The 19,106-nt window shown below is 39.6% G+C and overlaps 1 protein-coding gene across 2 annotated transcripts in view; it reads left to right on the top strand.

Moving 5' to 3' along the window:
• The window catches only part of LOC118888594 (constitutive coactivator of PPAR-gamma-like protein 2), a 55,770-nt gene that overhangs the window by 21,943 nt on the left and 14,721 nt on the right, over positions 1-19,106 (top strand). For both annotated transcript variants that reach the window (XR_005018336.1, XM_036839840.1), the window contains exons 2-4: positions 12,325-12,571; positions 13,825-13,907; positions 18,368-18,496. Coding sequence is in view for 1 of the 2 variants with exons in the window: in XM_036839840.1 (XP_036695735.1) it covers positions 12,325-12,571; positions 13,825-13,907; positions 18,368-18,496 (459 nt within the window). In the remaining variant the exon portion in view is untranslated. The remainder of the gene's footprint in view (positions 1-12,324; positions 12,572-13,824; positions 13,908-18,367; positions 18,497-19,106) is intronic.

The raw sequence follows: 19,106 nt of genomic DNA, 5'->3' as shown, positions 1-19,106 counted from the left end.
AGGGAGGGGTACGGATGTGGGGCGAGCCTGCAGCGGCAGAGGCTGGTGTGATGTTGCAGCAGCCTGAGGCACGCCACGCGTTCTCCCGGGGAATTTGTCCCTGGATCACGGGACCCTGGCAGTGGCAGGCTGCACAGGCTCCCGGGAGGGGTGGTGTGGATAGTGACCTGTGCTTGCACACAGGCTTCTTGGTGGCGGCAGCAGCAGCCTTAGCGTCTCATGCCCGTCTCTGGGTTCCACGCTGATAGCCACGGCTCGCACCTGTCTCTGGAGCTCGTTTAGGCGGCGCTCTGAATCCCCTCTCCTCACGCACCAGGAAACAAAGAGGCAAGAAAAAGTCTCTCGCCTGTTCGGCAGCTCCAGACCTTTTCCCGGACTCCCTCCTGGCTAGCCGTGGTGCACTAACCCCTTCAGGCTGTGTTCACGCTGCCAACCCCAGTCCTCTCCCTGCGATCTGACCGAAGCCCGAGCCTCAACTCCCAGCCCCCGCCTGCCCCGGCGGGTGAGCAGACAAGCCTCTCAGGCTGGTGAGTGCTGGTCGGCACCGGTCCTCTGTGCGGGAATCTCTCCGCTTTGCCCTCCACACCCCTGTGGCTGCGCTCTCTTCCGTGGCTCCGAAGCTTACCCCCTCTGCCACTCGCAGTCTCCGCCCACGAAGGGGTTTCCTAGTGTGTGGAAACCTTTCCTCCTTCACAGCTCCCTCCCGCTGGTGCAGGTCCTGTCCCTATTCTTTTGTCTCGTTTTTTCTTTTTTCTTTTGCCCTACCCAGGTACGTGGGGAGTTTCTTGCCTTTTGGGAGGTCTGACGTCTTCTGCCAGCGTTCAGTGGGTGTTCTATAGGAGCAGTTCCATGTGTAGATGTATTTCTGATGTATCTGTGGGGAGGAAGGTGATCTCTGCGTCTTACTCTTCCGCCATCTTGCCTGGATCTCCAGATCTATGTTTTTAACTTTTCATTTTATATTGGAGTATAGTTGATTAACAATGTTGTGATAGTTTCAGGCATACAGCAAAGTTATTCAGTTATACATATACATGTATCTACTTTTTCAAATTCTTTTCCCATTTAGGTAGTTACATAATATTGAGCAGAGGTCCCTGTGCTATACAGTACCTCAGTGTTTGTTATCCTTTTTTTTTTTTTTGTCCACGCAGCACGTGGGATCTTAGTTCCCCGAACATGGATCGAACCCGTGACCCCTGCAGTGGAAGCGGGGAGTCTTAACCACTGGACTGCCAGGGATGTCCCCAGTCTTCTTTTATAAGGACACTTGTCATTAGATCAGAATGATCTTACCTCAAGGTCTTTACCTTAATTGCATCAGCAAAGACCCTAATTTCAAATAAATTCACACTCTGAGGTTCTAGATGGATATATCTTTCAAATTTATTTATTTATTTATTTTTGGTTGCGTTCAGTCTTCGTTGCTGCACACGAGCTTTCTCTAGTTGCAGCGAGTGGGGGCTACTCTTTTTTTTTTAACATCTTTATGGGAGTATAATTGCTTTACAGTGATGTGTTAGTTTCTGCTTTATAAGAAAGTGAATCAGTTACACATATACATATGTTCCCATATCTCTTCCCTCTTGCATCTCCCTCCCTTCATTGTGGTGCGCAGGCTTCTCACTGCGGTGGTTTCTCTTGTTGCAGAGCATGGACTCTAGGTGCACAGGCTTCAGTAGTTGTGGCACATGGGCTCAGTAGTTGTGGCTCACAGGCTTAGTTGCTCCACAGCATGTGGGATCTTCCCAGACCAGGGCTAGAACCCGTGTCCCCTGCATTGGCAAGCAGACTCTTAACCACTGTGCCACCAGGGAAGTCCCTCCATTTTAAATATAGCCGTGTGTATGTGTCAATCCCCAATTCCCTAACTATCCCTTCCCCCCACCCTTTCCCCCTGGTAACCGTAAGTTTGTTCTCTAAGTCTGTGAATCTGTTTCTGTTTTGTAAGTAAATACATTTGTATCATTTCCTTTTAGATTCTGCTTATAAGCGATATATGATATTTCTCTTTCTCTGTCTGACTTACTTCACTCATTATGACAATCCCTAGGTCTGTCCATGTTGCTGCAAATGGCATTATTTCATTCTTTTTAATGACTGAGTAATATTTCCTTGTATATATGTACCACATCTTCTTTATCCATTCCTCTGTCGATGGACATTTAAGTTGCTTCCATTCCTTGGCTATTGTAAACAGTGTTGCAATGGACACTGGGGTGCACGTATCCTTTCGAACCACATTTTTCTCCAGATATATGCCCAGGAGTTGGATTGCTGGATCATATGGTAGCTCTATTTTTAGTTTTTTAAGGAACCTCCATACTGTTCTCCATAGTGGCTGCACCAATTTACATTCCCACCAACAGTGTAGGAGGGTTTCCTTCTCTGCACACCTGCTCCAGCATTTATTGTTTGTGGATTTTTGAATGATAGCCATTTTAACTGGTGATATCTCATTGTAGTTTTGATTTACATTTCTCTAATAATTAGTGATGTTGAACATCTTTTCATGTGCCTCTTGGCCATCTGTATGTCTTCTTTGGAGAAATGTCTATTTAGGTCTTCTGCCCATTTTTGGATTGGGTTGTTTGTTTTGATGATATTAAGCTGCTGTTTGTAAATTTTGGAGACGAATCCCTTGTTGGTCACATCATTTGCAAATATTTTCTCCCCATCTGTGGGTTGTCTTTTCATTTTGTTTATGGTTTCCTTTGCTGTGCAAAAGCTTTGAAGTTTAATTAGGTCCCATTTGTTTATTTTTGTTTTTATTTCCATCATTGTGGGAGACGGATTGAAAAAAATATTGCTGTGATTTATGTCAGAGTGTTCTGCCTATGTTTTCATCTAAGAGTTTTATAGTGTCCAGTCTCACATTTAGGTCTTTAATCCATTTTGAGTTTATTTTTGTGTATGCTGTTAGGGAGTGTTCTAAATTCATTTTTTTACGTGTAGCTGTCAGTTTTCCCAGCACCATTTTTTGAAGAGACTGTCTTTCCACCATTGTATAGTTTGGCCTCCTTTGTTATAGATTAATTGACCATAGGTGCGTGGGTTGATTTCTGGGCTTTCTATCCTGTTCTATTGATTGATATGTCTGTTTTTGTGCCAGTACCATACTGTTTTGATGACTGTAGCTTTGTAGTATAGTCTGAAGTCAGGGAGACTGATTCCTCCAGCTCCATTTTTCTTTCTCAAGATTGCTTTGGCTATTCGGGGTCTTTTGTTTCTCCACACAGATTTTAATGTTTTTTTTCTAGTTCTGTGAAAAATGCCATTGGAAATTTGATAGGGATTGCACTGAATCTGTAGATTGCCTTGGTAGTATAATCATTTTGACAATATTGATTCTTCCAATCCAAGAACATGGTATATCTTTTCATCTGTTTGTGTTGTCTTTGATTTCTTTCATCAGCTTCTTATAGTTTTTGGAGTACAGGTCTTTTGTTTCCTTAGGTAGGTTTACTCCTAGATATTTTATTCTTTTTGATGTGATGGTAAATGGGGTTGTTTCTTGAATTTTTCTTTCTGATCTTTCATTGTTAGTGTATAGGAATGCAACAGATTTCTGTGTATTAATTTTGTAACCTGCAACTTTTACCTAATTCATTGATGACCTCTAGTAGTTTTCTGGTAACATCTTCAGGATTTTCTATGTATAGTATCATGTTATCTACAAGCAGTGACAGTCTAACTTCTTGAAAATACTTGCATCCCTGGGATAAATCCCACCTGATCATGGTGTATGATCCTTTTCATGTATTGTTGGATTTGGATTGCTAGTATTTTGTTGAGGATTTTTGCATCTATGTTCATCAGTGATACTGACCTATAATTTTCTTTCTTTATGGTATCTTTGTCTGGTTTTAGTATCAGGGTGATGGTAGCCTCACAGGATGAGTTTGGGAGTTTTCCTTCCTCTGCAGTATTTTGGAACAGTTTCAAAAGGATAGGTGTTAGCTCTCCTCTAAATGTTTGATAGAATTCACCTGTGAAGCCATCAGGTCCTGGACTTTTGTTTGTTGGGAGTTTTTTAACCACAGTTTCAATTTCAGTGCTTGTGATTTGTCTGTTCATATTTTCTATTTCTTCCTGGTTTAGTCTTGGGAGATTGTACCTTTCTAAGAATTTGTCCATTTCTTCCAGGTTGTCTATTTTATTGGCATACAGTTGTTTGTAGTAGTCTCTTATGATCCTTTGTATTTCTGTGGTGTCAGTTGTAACTTCTCCTTTTTCATTTCTAATTTTACTGATCTGAGTCCTTTTCCTTTCTTTTCTTTTTTCCTTTTTTTCTTTTATTTGGTTGTGTGGGGTCTTAGTTGTGGCAGGCGGGCTCCTTAGTTACAGCACATGGGCTCCTTTAGTTGAGGCACATGGACTCCTTAGCTGTGGATTGCCAGCTCCTTAGTTGCAGCACGCAGGCTGCTTAGTTGTGGCATGCGAATTCTTAGTTGTGACATGCATGTGGGATCTAGTCCCTGACCAGGGATCAAACCCGGGCCTCCTGCGTTGGGAGCACGGAGTCTTAATCACAGCGCCACCAGGGAAGTCCCTCCCTTTTTTTCTTGATGAGTCTGGCTAAAGGTTTATTAATTTTCTTTATCTTTTAAAATAACCATCTTTTAGTTTCATTGAACTTTGCCATTGTTTTCTTTGTGTCTATTTCATTTATTTCTGCTCTGATCTTTATGATTTCTTTCCTTCTACTAACTTCAGGTTTTGTTTGTTTTTCTTTCTCTAGCTGCTTTAGGTGTAAGGTTAGGTTGTTTATTTGAGATTTTTCTTGTTTCCTGAGGTAAGATTGTATTGCTGTAAACTTCCTTCTTAGAACTGCCTTTGCTGTATCCCATAGGTTTGGATCATTGTGCTTTCATTTTCATTTGTCTCTAGGTATTTTTTTATTTCCTCTTTGATTTCTTCAGTGATCCATTGGTTGTTGTTTTTTTAAATTTTTTTTAACATCTTTATTGGAGAGTACTTGCTTTCCAATGTTGTGTTAGTTGCTGCTGTATAACAAAGTTAATCAGCTATATCTATACATATATCCCCACATCTCCTCCCTCTTGTGTCTCCCTCCCACCCTCCCTATCCCACCCCTCTAGGTGGTCACAAAGCATGGAGCTGATCTCCATGTGCTATGCAGCTGCTTCCCACTAGCTATCTATTTTACATTTGGTACTGTACATATGTCAATTGCACTCTCTCTCCTTCCCAGATTACCCTTCCCCCTCCCCATGTCCTCAGGTCCATTCTGTACGTCTGTGTCTTTATTCCTCTCCTGCCCCTAGGTTCTTCAGAACCTTTTTTTTTTAAGATTACATATATATGTGTTAGCATATGGTATTTGTTTTTCTTTTTCTGACTTCTTACACTCTGTATGACAGACTCTAGGTTCATCCACCTCACTACAAATAACTCAATTTTGTTTCCGTTTATGGCTGAGTAATATTCCACTGTATATATGTGCCACATCTTTTTTATCCATTCATCTGTCGATGAACACTTATGTTGCTTACATGTCCTGGCTATTGTAAATAGTGCTGCAATGAACATTGGGGTACATGACTCTTTTTGAATTATGGTTTTCTCAGGGTATATGCCCAGTAGTGGGCTTGCTGGGTCATATGGTAGCTCTATTTTTAGTTTTTTAAGGAACCTCCATACTGTTCTCCATAGTGGCTGTATCAATTTACATTCCCACGAACAGTGCAGGAGGGTTCCCTTTTCTCCACACCCTCTCCAGCATTTATTGTTTGTAGATTTTTTGATAATGGCCATTGTGACCAGTGTGAGGTGATACCTCATTGTGGTTTTGATTTGCATGTCTCTAATGATTAGTGATGTTGAGCTTCCTTTCATGTGTTTGTTGGCAATCTGTATATCTTCTTTGGAGAAATGTCTATTTAGGTCTTCTGCCCATTTTTGGATTGGGTTGTTTGTTTTTTTGGTATTGAGCTGCATGAGCTGCTTGTAAATTTTGGAGATTAATCCTTTGTCAGTGGCTTCGTTTGCAAATATTTTTTCCCATTCTAAGGCTTCTCGTTTCGTCTTGTTTATGGTTTCCTTTCCAGTGTAAAAGATTTTAAGTTTCATTAGGTCCCATTTGTTTATTTTTGTTTTTATTTCCATTTCTCTAGGAGGTGGCTCAAAGAGGATCTTGCTGTGATTTATGTCATAGAGTGTTCTGCCTATGTTTTCCTCTAAGTGTTTTATAGTGTCTGGCCTTACATTTAGGTCTTTAATCCATTTTGAGTTTATTTTTGTGTATGGTTTTAGGGAGTGTTCTAATTTCATTCTTCTACATGTAGCTGTCCAGTTTTCCCAGCACCACTTATTAAAGAGGCTGTCTTTTCTCCATTGTACATTCTTGCCTGCTTTATCAAAGATAAGGTGACCATATGTGCCTGGGTTTATCTCTGGGCTTTCCATCCTGTTCCATTGATCTATACTTCCATTTTTGTGCCAGTACCATACTGTCTTGATTACTGTAGCTTTGTAGTATAGTCTGAAGTCAGGGAGCCTGATTCCTCCAGCTCCATTTTTCCTTCTTAAGATTGCTTTGGTTATTCGGGGTCTTTTTTGTTTCCATTCAAACTGTGAAGTTTTTTGTTCTAGTTCTGTGAAAAATGCCATTGGTAGTTTGTTAGGGATTGCATTGAATCTGTAGATTGCTTTGGGTAGTATAGTCATTTTCACAACGTTGATTCTTCCAGTCCAAGAACACAGTATATCTCTCCATCTGTATTATCTTTAATTTCTTTCATCAGTGTCTTATAGTTTTCTGCATACAGGTCTTTTGTCTCCTTAGGTAGGTTTATTCCTAGGTATTTTATTCTTTTTGTTGCAGTGGTAAATGGGAGTGTTTTCTTAATTTCACTTTCAGATTTTTCATCACTAGTGTATAGGATGCAAGAGATTTCAGTGCATTAATTTTGTATCCTGCTACTTTACCAAAATCATTGATGACCTCTAGTAGTTTTCTGGTAGCATCTTTAGGATTCTCTATGTATACTGTCATGTCAACTGCAAACAGTGCCAGTTTTACTTCTTCTTTTCCGATTTGGATTCCTTTTATTTCTTTTTCTTCTCTGATTACTGTGGCTAAAACTTCCAAAATTATGTTGAATAATAGTGGTGTGAATGTGCAACCTTGTCTTGTTCCTGATCTTATAGGAAATGGTTTCAGTTTTTCACCTTTGAGAACGATGTTGGCTGTGGGTTTGTCATATATGGCCTTTATTATGTTGAGCTAAGTTCCCTCTATGCCTACTTTCTGGAGGGTTTTTATCATAAATGGGTGTTGAATTGTGTCAAAAGCTTTTTTTGCATCTATTGAGATGATCATATGGTTTTTCTCCTTAAATTTGTCAATATGGTGTATCATATATTGATTGATTTGCATATATTGAAGAATCCTTGCATTCCTGGGATAAACCCCACTTGATCAATGTGTATGATCATTTCAATGTGCTGTTGGATTCTGTTTGCTAGTATTTTGATGAGGATTTTTGCATCTATGTTCATCAGTGATATTGGCCTTTAGTTTTCTTTTTTTGTAGTATCTTTGTCTGATTTTTGTATCAGGGTGATTGTGCCCTCGTAGAAGGAGTTTGGGAGTGCTCCTCCCTCTGCTGTATTTTGGAAGAGTTTGAGAAGGATAGGTGTTAGCTCTTCTCTAAATGTTTGATAGAATTTGCCTGTGAAGCCATCTGGTCCTGGGCTTTCGTTTGTTGGAAGATTTTTAATCACTGTTTCGGTTTCAGAAAGTAGAATGGTGGTTGCTAGGGGCTGAGGGAGGGGGAAATGGGATTTGTTTAATGGGTATAAAGTTTCGGATTTGTAAGATGAAAAAGTTCTGGAGATCTGTCTCAAAGTGTGTATCCTTAACACTACTGAACTGTACACTTTAAAAAGTGGTTAAGTTGGTAAATTTTATGTTATGTAATTTTTTTTATCACAGTAAAACACTTATATTAATAAAAAAGCTAAAATAAAGTAGATGAAACAAGAATGACTTAACGTTGATATATGAAACTGGATACTGGTATCATGAAGGTTCATTATGCTATTCTCTTTACCTTTTTATTTTACAATTTTCCATAATCAAAAGTTTTTAAAGCGAATTAGTGAGCATGGGCTTTGTGGGCAGAATTTGAATCCTAACTCCAGTTTTTAAAAATTGAGATGTAATTCAGATACCATAAAATTTGCCATTTTGAAGTATACAATTCAGTGGCATTTAGTCTATTCCACAGAGTTGTGAAACTATTACCACTATCAAATTTCGGGACATTTTTATCACCGCAAAAGGAAATCCAGTACCTGCTAGCAGTCATTCTCCAATCCTTCTTCCTCCCAGTCCCTGGCTGTTTCCCATCTCTATGTATTTTCCTGTTCTGGACAATTCATTTAAAAGTGTGTTTGGCTGCTTTCACTTTATAATTTTTTCAAGATTAATTCATGTTGTAGTGTGAATCAGTACTTCATTCCTTTTTATGGTTGAATAACATTCCCTTGTATGAATATATCATCTTTTGTTTATCTGTTTGTTAGTTGATGGACATTTGGGTTTTTTCCACTTTTGACTGTTATGAATAATCCTGCTATGAACATTCATGTATAAGTTTTTGTGTGAACATATGTTTTCAGTCCTCTTGGGTGTATACCTATGAGTGGAATTACTGGATCATATAATAACCCTATGTTAACCACTTGAAGACCTCCCAGACTGTTTTCCAAAGTGGCTGCACAATTTTACATTTCCACCAGCAATGTATGGAGGATTCCAGTTTCTCCATACCCTCGTTATTTTACATTTTAAAAATTATAGCCATCCTAGTATGTGTTAATTGGTTTTCTCATTGTGGTGTTTTGATTGGCGTTTCTCTAATAACTAATGATGTTGAACATCTTTTCACGTGCTTATTGGCTAGCTTCACTTTTTAGCTGTGTGACATTGGTCAAGTTCTTCAACCTCTGAGCCTCCTTGTTCCATCATCTGTAAAAGGGAGGTAATAATGCATCATGATGTTATTGCAAGGTTAATGGACATGAGGTGTACTTGGAACAGTGCCTGGTATATAGTAGGTACTCAGTTGATACCTAATATTACTTTGCTACTTGAGCTCTAAGTAACCTGCAATCCAGGCAGACTTTTCCTTGTGACTTTTGTACATCAGTTGTTGAAGTCAAATACTGAGATAATGATGCCCTTTCATTTGCCAGGGCTGCTTTCCTTTTTTATAGCCTCTGTAGGCCTTTCTTTGCTATTCTGTCAACTCCAGCTCTGTGTCCTTTCTAGTGCTGGTTAGGACCATGGAAGATACACACGAGAGGCAGAAGGAATCTATGGTCTTAAAACTTGCAGATGATGGTATTGTCAAATTACTTCCTTGACTGTGTCAGCTGTCTCAGTGCTATAAGATTTAAGAGGAGAGAAATAATGAAAGAATTTATGTACGAGGTGGTAGCCCTATGGAAAGTATTTGGAACTTTGGGAAAGACAGGCAATATAGCAGTCTAGGCAGGGAAACCAAGTGAGCAAAGAAAAGGAAACAGTAATCTTGGAGAAGGGTAGTTAGGAAATTAGCCTGGTAGGAGTAGGGTGTTGGGGAATTGTGAGGGATTATTTGTGAGATTCTTATTCTATTGTTTTCCATTACTTACCCCAGAATATGCAGTGAAAGAAGTTTTATATCTGGAATCATGGGATTTTTGTTCTAATCTTGGTTCTGCTGAAGATTAGCTAGATAACCATGGCAAGTCATCTATCCTTTCTAGGGGGCTAGTTGCTTAAGCAGTAAAATGAGTAATTGGGCTTATGTATATCAAATCACCTTGTTGTACACTTTAAATCTCTTATAATTCTATATGTCAATTATATCTCAATAAAGCTAAAACTTTTTAAAAAATGAATAATTGGGATAGGTCAATGGTTCTTAATTGGGAGTGTGCATCAGAACCTACTGGAAGCTATTTTGGAATATAGGCATTTGGATCACACTCAGGAAATTGTTTCAGCAGATCTGAGGTGAGGCACAGGTTTTTATATTTTGAAAATGCTTTCCAGATGATTGTGATTTATATTCCTAGTGTTATAAGAGCCATTCGATTTGTTAAAGATCACTAGTCCTTGGCTTTCTGGAGTTGAAATCACTTGGATGGTGGCATAATCAGCTTCAGACCAGCTAAAGGTAACGTACTGTAGCAGAAAGAGCATGGACTTTGGTGTCAGTCTGACCTAGGTTCCTGTTTCCCAGCTCTGTAACCCTAAACATGCCACATCACTTCTCTGAGCCTCAGTTTCCTCATCAGAACAATGGGGCTTATAATGCCCACATGGTCAGGCTGTGATGATGAGAGAGAACATATCACACTTAGCACTATGCCTGGTACAAGGTAGATGGATGCCCGATCAGTGACTGGTATGAGAGGTATATGCTGGAAGAAACTGTCACCAGGGGACAGCATAAAACTGTACTCCTACCCTGACCTATCTGGAGTTAATCGTAACTCTAGACATAAATATGTTGCAGTGAAAAGTAAGGAATTTTGCTTCCTTTGCCTGGATATCAAATAAATACAGACCTTACTTTGCTATCTGCTTACCAGTGTCCCTCCCCCTGTTGTGACTTAATGTGTGACATGGCTATCTACTGTGACTAGACTCTCTTTCCATAGCTTAGAAAAAACTTAATGTGTTGAAACTCCTGTCAGACTCCAGAAAACTACCATTCCTTTAAAACTTAAATGAAAAAAATAGGTCAGTTGAGTTCAACAAAATTATCAAGGTCTGCAGGCTCTAGAGACAAAAATCCAAACTTTGCTCCTTCCAGCTACGTGACCTAGGGATGTAATGTAAAATGCGGATAATAATAATAGTTATGGCCTCATAAGATTGTTTTGAGTATTAAATGAGTTAATGCATGTAAAGTAATTGGAACCTTGCTTAGCACATAATACATGTTCAGTATCTGTTAGTAATTATTATTCATATTACTATGCACCAGATCTTATGTGGGAGCCAGAAATACAGAGATTATAAATAAAGTTTCTGCAGTCAAGGAACTTAGTGTGGCAGAACCAGTATGCAGATCATTTCGGTATGCTTTATGTACAGCAATAGACACGTGCACAGGAGGGGCACTTAACAATCTGCCTCTATTACATTAAAAATAGTGCTCTCTAGGAAGAAGTTTGGTACAATGGAAAGTGTGCATTCTGGAGTCAGATCAGCTTGGGTTTGAATCCTGTATATACTTACTCATTATGCAACTTTGGGGGCAGCCAACCTCTCGCAGCCTTAGTTTTTCCATTTCTAAAATAGGGTGAAGTTTCTGACTTCTAACTTTTGGAAATGCCCTCCCTATTTGGGTGCCCTGCGGTCTAAGGTGCTCCTAAGAGAGAAAGCAGGGATTTTTTTTTTTAAAGAGATGAAGTTAGATTCAGATTCTAGCTATATGTCATTTAACCTTTCTGTGTCTATTTCCACTTGTAAGTTTTTTTAAAAATTATTATTATTATTATTTTAATTTATTTATTGGCTGCTTTGGGTCTTCGTTGCTGTGTGCGGGCTTTCTTTAGTTGCGGCGAGCAAGTCTACTCTTCGTTGTGGTGCGTGGGCTTCTCATTGCGGTGGCTTCTCTTGTTGTGGAGCACGGGCTCTAGGCGTGCGGGCTTCAATGGTTGTGGCACGCAGGGTCTAGAGTGCAGGCTCAGTAGTTGTGGCGCACAGGCTCAGTTGCTCCGCGGCATGTGGGATCTTCCCGGACCAGGGCTCGAACCCGGGTCCCCTGCATTGGCAGGCGGATTCTTAACCACTGCACCACCAGGGAAATCCCTCCACTTGTAAGTTTTTTCATCCATATCTACCTTGTCCATGGTTGTTCTGATGATGAGATAATGTATGTAAAGCACATATGGTATATAGATAATGTATGTAAAGCACATATGGTGCTGAGTAATATATAATAGCTTTATTATCTTTCTAACAAAGTTCTCCTGTTATTGTTTAAAGTAAAAACTTAAATAATATATACCATGTTAATTTCAGTATTCTTTTAAAGAACCTCAGGCCATAGTTTCATGCAAGGAGTCAAAAAAGACTGGACATTTGAATGAATGCATGGATAATGCTGCCTGTGTTTACAGGAATAATCAAGTTCTAGGGTAGGAGAGGATTTTTTTTTTAAGAGTATTTTGTTCAGCCTCATATAATCTTAAATTTCAACAAACTATAAAATTCAGTTACTAACCTTCCTGATTTCTAACCAAATACAGGTCAGCTTCTGTTGCATGATGTGTTCTTCTCTTCTTCCCTCCTAGGTCTTTCAGAGCCTTGAAGACCACCATTTGGAAGTGGTGGCTTTTTTCAGGGAAAATGGCTTCCATGGCCTTCTTGCCCATGACTCCGAGTATGCTCTCTACAATATTCCCTCTTACTATAGTTCCCATGCTCTGAAGCTGAGCTGGAATGGGAAGAACCTTACTACCAACCAGTTCCTGATGCAGGAGGTGGCCAAGCAGCTGGGTTTGAAGCGGATGAATTTTCCCATATTTGCTGCATTGCTAGGTAGGTGGTCCAAAGAACAGACTCCAGTGATTATTAAAGTTTCCTCTTGCAGTGTTAAGAGATGAAGATTAGAGTGATTTAGGTTATCATTGTTGGATTTATCTTCTGAAAGTCTGCATGCCAAACACTGTGCTTTTTGGCTTCTTACTAGAAACTCAGCATGTTTGTCTTATAAATTAATACAGGATATTCCAGAACATTATTTTGGTTCTTATAAAACTTTTTCTTTTGTTACATTCTATGAGTATTTTATGCAGAGTACCATCTTAGGCCAAATATCTTACTAGCCCTAGACAACTTTGGTTTCCCACTCAGAGCATTAGCATTTCTTACCCACTGTCTAAATTTAGGTCAAGAACACAAATCATTCTGTATTTTTTTCTTTTTTTTTCTGTTGTGCTAACATTTTATTATGAAAATTCCCAAAAGTACAGCAAAATTGAAAGAATTTTGCTGTGAAAATCCTATATCTACCATCTCTATTCTGCCATTAACATTTTACTATACTTGCTTTATCATATATCTGTCCATTCTATCCATCATCAATCTTTCTTTTAAAGGAGTATTTCAAAGTAAATTGCAGAGTGTTGATTATGTTTCGAGTTGGTTTTCCAAGTACTGACAGCATGAAGGTTAATATCTTGTCTCAGGTGTGACATCTGTTTATAATCCCAAAGGATTTGAGCTTGGATAATCTAGTGGAGTCAGCACAAGTTTTGGAATTAGGCCTTGGACAAATCACTGAAGTTACACCTTCCTGGTTTCAGTTTACTCATCTGTGAAATGGAATAATAATACCTCACAGTGCTATTGATAAGGTTAAATGAAATAAGATATATAAAATGCCCAGCACTTAGTAGGCAGTCAGTAATTGGTGGCTGTTATTATAAAAGGCAGCATGACTGGGTGATAGAAAATAGCATGGACTTTGGAGTCGAACATTCCTAGCTTCTTATCCTGGTGTGGGCACTTATTAGATGTGGCACCTTGGGCAAAGTCACCAGATTTGCTCAAACCTCAGTTTCCTTATCTATAAACTGGAGGTAATAATATTTACACAGTTATTATAAAGATGATACACATGATGTATGTGAAACATAGTAGGTAATCAAACATAGTTACTGTAGTTGTTACATTAAGAATATAGACCTATGTGAATTATTTGATTGTTTTCTCTCCCAGAAGTCCTCTCATGGCCTGGAGGTTCTAAGAAAACATTTGTACAGTCAATAAATGACAAATTTACTTTATAGGTAACCACATTCTCCCAGATGAGGACCTGGCCGCTTTTCACTGGAGCCTCTTGGGACCAGAACATCCCCTTGCATCACTTAAGGTAACGTGACCCATTTCCTGCCTGTACATCCATGCCTAGAGGACATCAGGTTTTGATTGGAGTTTTGGTAGAATAAATATCTTTCATTAGGCTTAAAATATTTCAGACACTTACAGACAAAAACTTTATAATTATGATCAATACCCTTAAAAAGGAAAAACTCAGTTTTCTACCTAATGTGTAGGGAAAAATCCAGTTATTCCCTCCTATGTCTTTCTTTCCTGTGTTTCTCCTTTACTCCCATACTACTACTGCACTCACACAGAACACCTCACTTCTGACACTTCTGGTCACTAAACATGTGGGTTTTTTTCCCTGCTCCAAACAGTTTTCTGTGACACCAGCTGGGTGTCCTACAATTTAACTCAATTCTAACACTATCTACCTGAAAATAGTGTCAGATCGCACAAGTTAAGGGCTCAGTTCCACAAGACTGCCCCCCCAATTCAGACACCAGTCAGAAGCCCAGGTTATCACCTGTGCTTCTGACCAACCAACTAACTATAGATTAGAGGTTCCAATGACCCCCTTCTCAAGTTCAATTAATTTGTTAAAGCACCTCATAGAACTCAGGGAAATACTTACTTACATATATCACTCTATTAAAGGATATGATAAAGGATGGAGATGAACAACTAGATGAAGAGATACATAGGGTGAGGTCTGGGAAGATCCCAAGCACAGGAGCCTATGTCCCCATGGAGTTGGGGTACATCACCCTCCTGGTACATGGATGTGTTCACCAACCTGGAAGCTCTCCAAAACCTGTACTTTTGGGATTTTATGGAGGCTTCATCATGTAGGCATGATTGATCATTAACTCCATTTTTAGCCCTTCTCCCTTCTCTAGACAATGGGGGTGTGGCTGAAAACTCCAAGCTTCTAATCATGGCTTGGTCTTACCAGTGACCAGCCCTCATCCAGGAGCCCACCCAGAGTCACCTCATTAGAGGAAGAGATGCTCCTAGTGCTCTTACCACTTAGGAAATTACAAGGGTTTTAGGTGCTCTATGCCAGGAACTGGAGGCAGAGAACAATGTATATTTTCTATTATCTCACACCCTTATTATCTTAAGGATTCATACGAACCTATGAAGAAAAATACTAATACCCCAATAAATGAAGTAACGAGCAAAGGACAGAAGCAGACAATTCACAAAAGAGGAAATAGAGTGGCCAATAATATGACTGGGTGTTAAACCTCACTGGTGATCAGAGATGCAAATTAAATGAGCAGTGTGATTTTTTTTTTTAACCTAAGGGTTTAGCAAATATTGAAAAATTAGTCTACCCGCTCCTATTGAGGCTGTGTTGAGACTGGTGCTCTCATACACTTCTGGAGGTCGTGTAAGTTGTTGGTGGTATTATATTTCCCTAGTTCTTTCAGTCTCCTAGACGACTATTTCACACCTTTTCCTCTCTCCTTAAGCCTCTAATGCTCCCTCCTCCCTGCTCACTCTCAGCTCATGACTTGGCTTCCTGTTTCACTGAGAAAATTGAAGCAATGGGAAGATAACTTACACCAGTTCCCACCCTTTCATCTTCTCACCTGCATGCTTTGCTCGCCTTGGATGACCTGTCCATGTTCCTGTCTAGGGCCAACCCCTCTACTCTTATGCTGGATCCATCCCCCATTGCTAACTTTTTTTTTTAATATAAATTTATTTATTTATTTTTGGGTCTTCGTTGCTGTGCACGGGCTTTCTCTAGTTGCGGCAAGCGGGGGCTACTCTTTGTTGTGGTGCGCAGGCTTCTCATTGCAGTGGCTTCTCTTGTTGCGGAGCATGGGCTCTAGGCACGTGGGCTTCAGTAGCTGTGGCACGCGGGCTCAGTAGTTGTGGCTCTTGGGCTCCAGAGCACAGGCTCAGTAGTTGTGGCGCATGGGCTTAGTTGCTCCACGCATGTGGAATCTTCCCGGACCAGGGCTTGAACCCGTGTCCCCTGCATTGGCAGGTGGATTCTTAACCACTGCACCACCAGGGAAGTCCCCCCCATTGCTGACTTAAGGGCATCACTTCAGCAGTTCTCCCCTCTTTCACCCACATCATCAGTTTCCCTCTCTTATTGGCTCTTTCCCATCAGATGCATAAGCATGTAACCATCTTAAAAAATAAAACAAAACCTGCTCTTGACTTCACTCCCTGCACCCAAGCTACTGCTCCATATTTCTTCTTCCCTTATAGCAGACTCTTTTAGAGAGTTGTCTAGGCTTGAGCTGTTTACTATCCCCTTTCCGTGTTCTGTCTTCAATTTGCTTTGCTGAAATTGCTCTCAACAAAGTCACCATGACCATGATGTTAATAAATCCAATGGCCAGGTCTCAATTTTCATCTTACTTGACCAGTCAGCAGCATATGACCCAGTTGCTCACTCTCTCTTTCTTAGAACATGTTCTTCACTTGGCTTTAAGGACACCACTCTCTTGTAATTTCCTACCTACTTCACTGGCTGCTGCTTCTGTCTCCTTTGCTGCTTCCTTGTCTTGTCTACTCCCTAACTTTGGAGTGTCCCAGAGTTCTATCCTCAGTCCCTTCTCTTTTCATCCACACGTGCTGCCTTGGTGATTGATCTCATCTAGTCTCGTGACTTTAAATACCATCTGTCCATTGATGAGTCCTAAATGTATGTCTCCAGCTTTGACCTCCCCTTTGAACTCCAGCTTCTAATATCTAATGGCCTACTAAATATCTCAAAGAAACATGTCCAAATGGAAACTCCTGATCTTTCCCCTAAACCTCTTCCTTCCACAGCCTTCCCTAATTTTCATTAATGGCAACCTCATCCTTCCAGTTGCTCAGCCTAAAAGCCTTGGAGTCATCCTTGACTTCTCTTTCTCATGCTCCATATCTCCCCTTGTCAGCAAATACCATCAGTTCTTCCTTCAGAATATATCCACTTCTCACCATTTTCACAGCTACTACCTTGGTCAAGCCACCATTCTTGCCCGGATTATTATAACACTTTACTAACTGTTGGTCTTCTGCTTGCACTCTTTCTTGCTCCGCCCCCTGGCCCCAAATCTATTCCTAATACAACAGCCAGAGTCATTTTAAAACCTGACTCCGATCATGTCACTTCTCTTTTCAAAATTCTCCAATGGCTTTTTATGTCACGCACCTAATCTTTACCATGGCCTACAAAGCCCTGTACTGTCTGGCCCTCTGGTACAGCTCTGATCTCATCTTCCCTTTTCTTTTGCTCATAGAACCTTTGCACTTACCATTCCCTCTACTTGGAATGCCTCTTCCTCCCACATAGATATTTCCTCACTCCTATAGGTTCTCTCAAATGTTCTTTTCTCAGAGTGACCTTTCCTGACACCCTATTTAAAATTACATGCCTCGCCCCCCACACAGTTGCATTCCCTAACCCCTTCTCTGCCGAGATTTTCTCCATAGCACTTATCTACATCTAGCACACTATACGTTTTACTTATTCTGTTTGTTTGACTCCCCTTACCCCATCCCAACACACCTACACTAGAATTTAAGCTCCCTTGAGGGCAGGGAGTTTTGTCTATCTTGTTCACTGCTGTATCCCTGATGCCTAGGACAGTGCCTGGCACACAGTGGGCAGTAAATATTTGTTGAAGGAAGGAATGATTATTTGGCTAAATAATTTATATTAAAAGCCTTTAAGAAGTTTATAGCCTTTTACTCAGTAACTACCATTCTAGGAAGCTCGTAATTAAATAATTGGATGGTGGACAACAAATCATACCTACATTTCATCACAGCATTTAAAAAAACCTTTATTTAAAAATATTTCAAGCATCACAAAAGTAGAAAAAATAATATAATAATATAGTTAACCGTCACTATAACATCTTCCAGATCCAACAGTTATTAAGATGTGGCCATACTTGCTGGGTTTTTTTTGTTGTTGTTGCTGTTACTAATGTATTTTAAAACAAATGCCAGACCTTAAGTCATTTCACTCTCACGTTCTTTGATATGCATCTCTAAAGCATATAGACATTTTCTTACATAAGCACAATGCCATTATTACTCCTAACTAAATTAATGATAATTTCTTGGTATCATCTAAATATCTAATCCATTTTTAGATTTTCCTGATTGTCTCACAAAGGCCTTTTTGTGGTTAGTTCAAATCAGGATCCAAACATGGTCCGCACATTACAACATTACCTTTAATAGCAAAAACTTGGAGGCAGCCAAAACGTATCATGAAAGAAAACTGATTAATTATGGCAGTGTCATAAAACAGTGGTTATCTTTGTAGTGGGATAATTGCTCCTATGGTTTTGTCTTTCTTTATACTTTTCAATCTTGGTTCCAAGTGTTCTGTACTGAAAATTAGGGGGAAGACTAAAAAAAAGATTTTAACTGTCTCTCAGTGAATTAACTGAATTTGAATTCTGTATCTCACCCCTATCTCACCCTTTTTCTTAGTGACCCATCTTTGATATCAGTGTGCCTGGCTTATCTTCCTTCTTCTAGGTCAGAGCTCATCAGCTGGTTCTTCCTCCCTGTGATGTGGTAATCAAGGCTGTTTCTGAGTATGTTAGTTCCATCAAAGACCCCTCAAACCTGGATGTGGTTGGGAAGGATGTTTTCAAACAGTCTCAGGTGAGCTAGCCTGCCCCTTCCTAAGAATGGACAGTTTTCTTACCTTCACAAATACCACCAGCAGATCTGATCTTTTTTGTGCTGCCTACCTCCTCTCCTCCTAGCTGCTTATCTTCTCTCTGCTTATAGACTGGAGCCCCAAAGTTTCTTTTAGAAAACATCACTAGCCCTGGATTTAAAGGATTCTTTACCTTTTTTCCACTGATTATTAAAGTTATATAAGCTCATCCTAGAAGATTTAGAAAATGTCATTTATGATCTCATTAACCAGAAACAACTTGCTATAGTTATCACTCTGGCATATATCCTTCCCTTTTTTCTTTTTTTGTTTCAGTGTATATTTTAATGTAAAGGAGGTCTTGCTTATTGGAGGATAATAGATACTGAAAAAGACTACTTAAGTAGGTCCACTTAAAACAAGAATCAATGTTTCATCATTAATAGTGAAAAAGGGGCTCAACTGGGATTTTGTCTTGTGAAATGAAACTAAAAGTTAGGAAAATAAGTTAGTTTTATTTTTTAAAATTTCATTTATATTTATACTCTGGGTTTTTCAGTTTTATTTTTTAAATTAACATACAGTAAAACTCACTTTTGCATCTGTGTGTAG

The sequence above is a fragment of the Balaenoptera musculus genome, chromosome X (assembly GCF_009873245.2).
Source record: "Balaenoptera musculus isolate JJ_BM4_2016_0621 chromosome X, mBalMus1.pri.v3, whole genome shotgun sequence".
NCBI lineage: Eukaryota > Metazoa > Chordata > Mammalia > Artiodactyla > Balaenopteridae > Balaenoptera > Balaenoptera musculus.
This window is presented reverse-complemented; position numbering and strand designations above follow the sequence as displayed.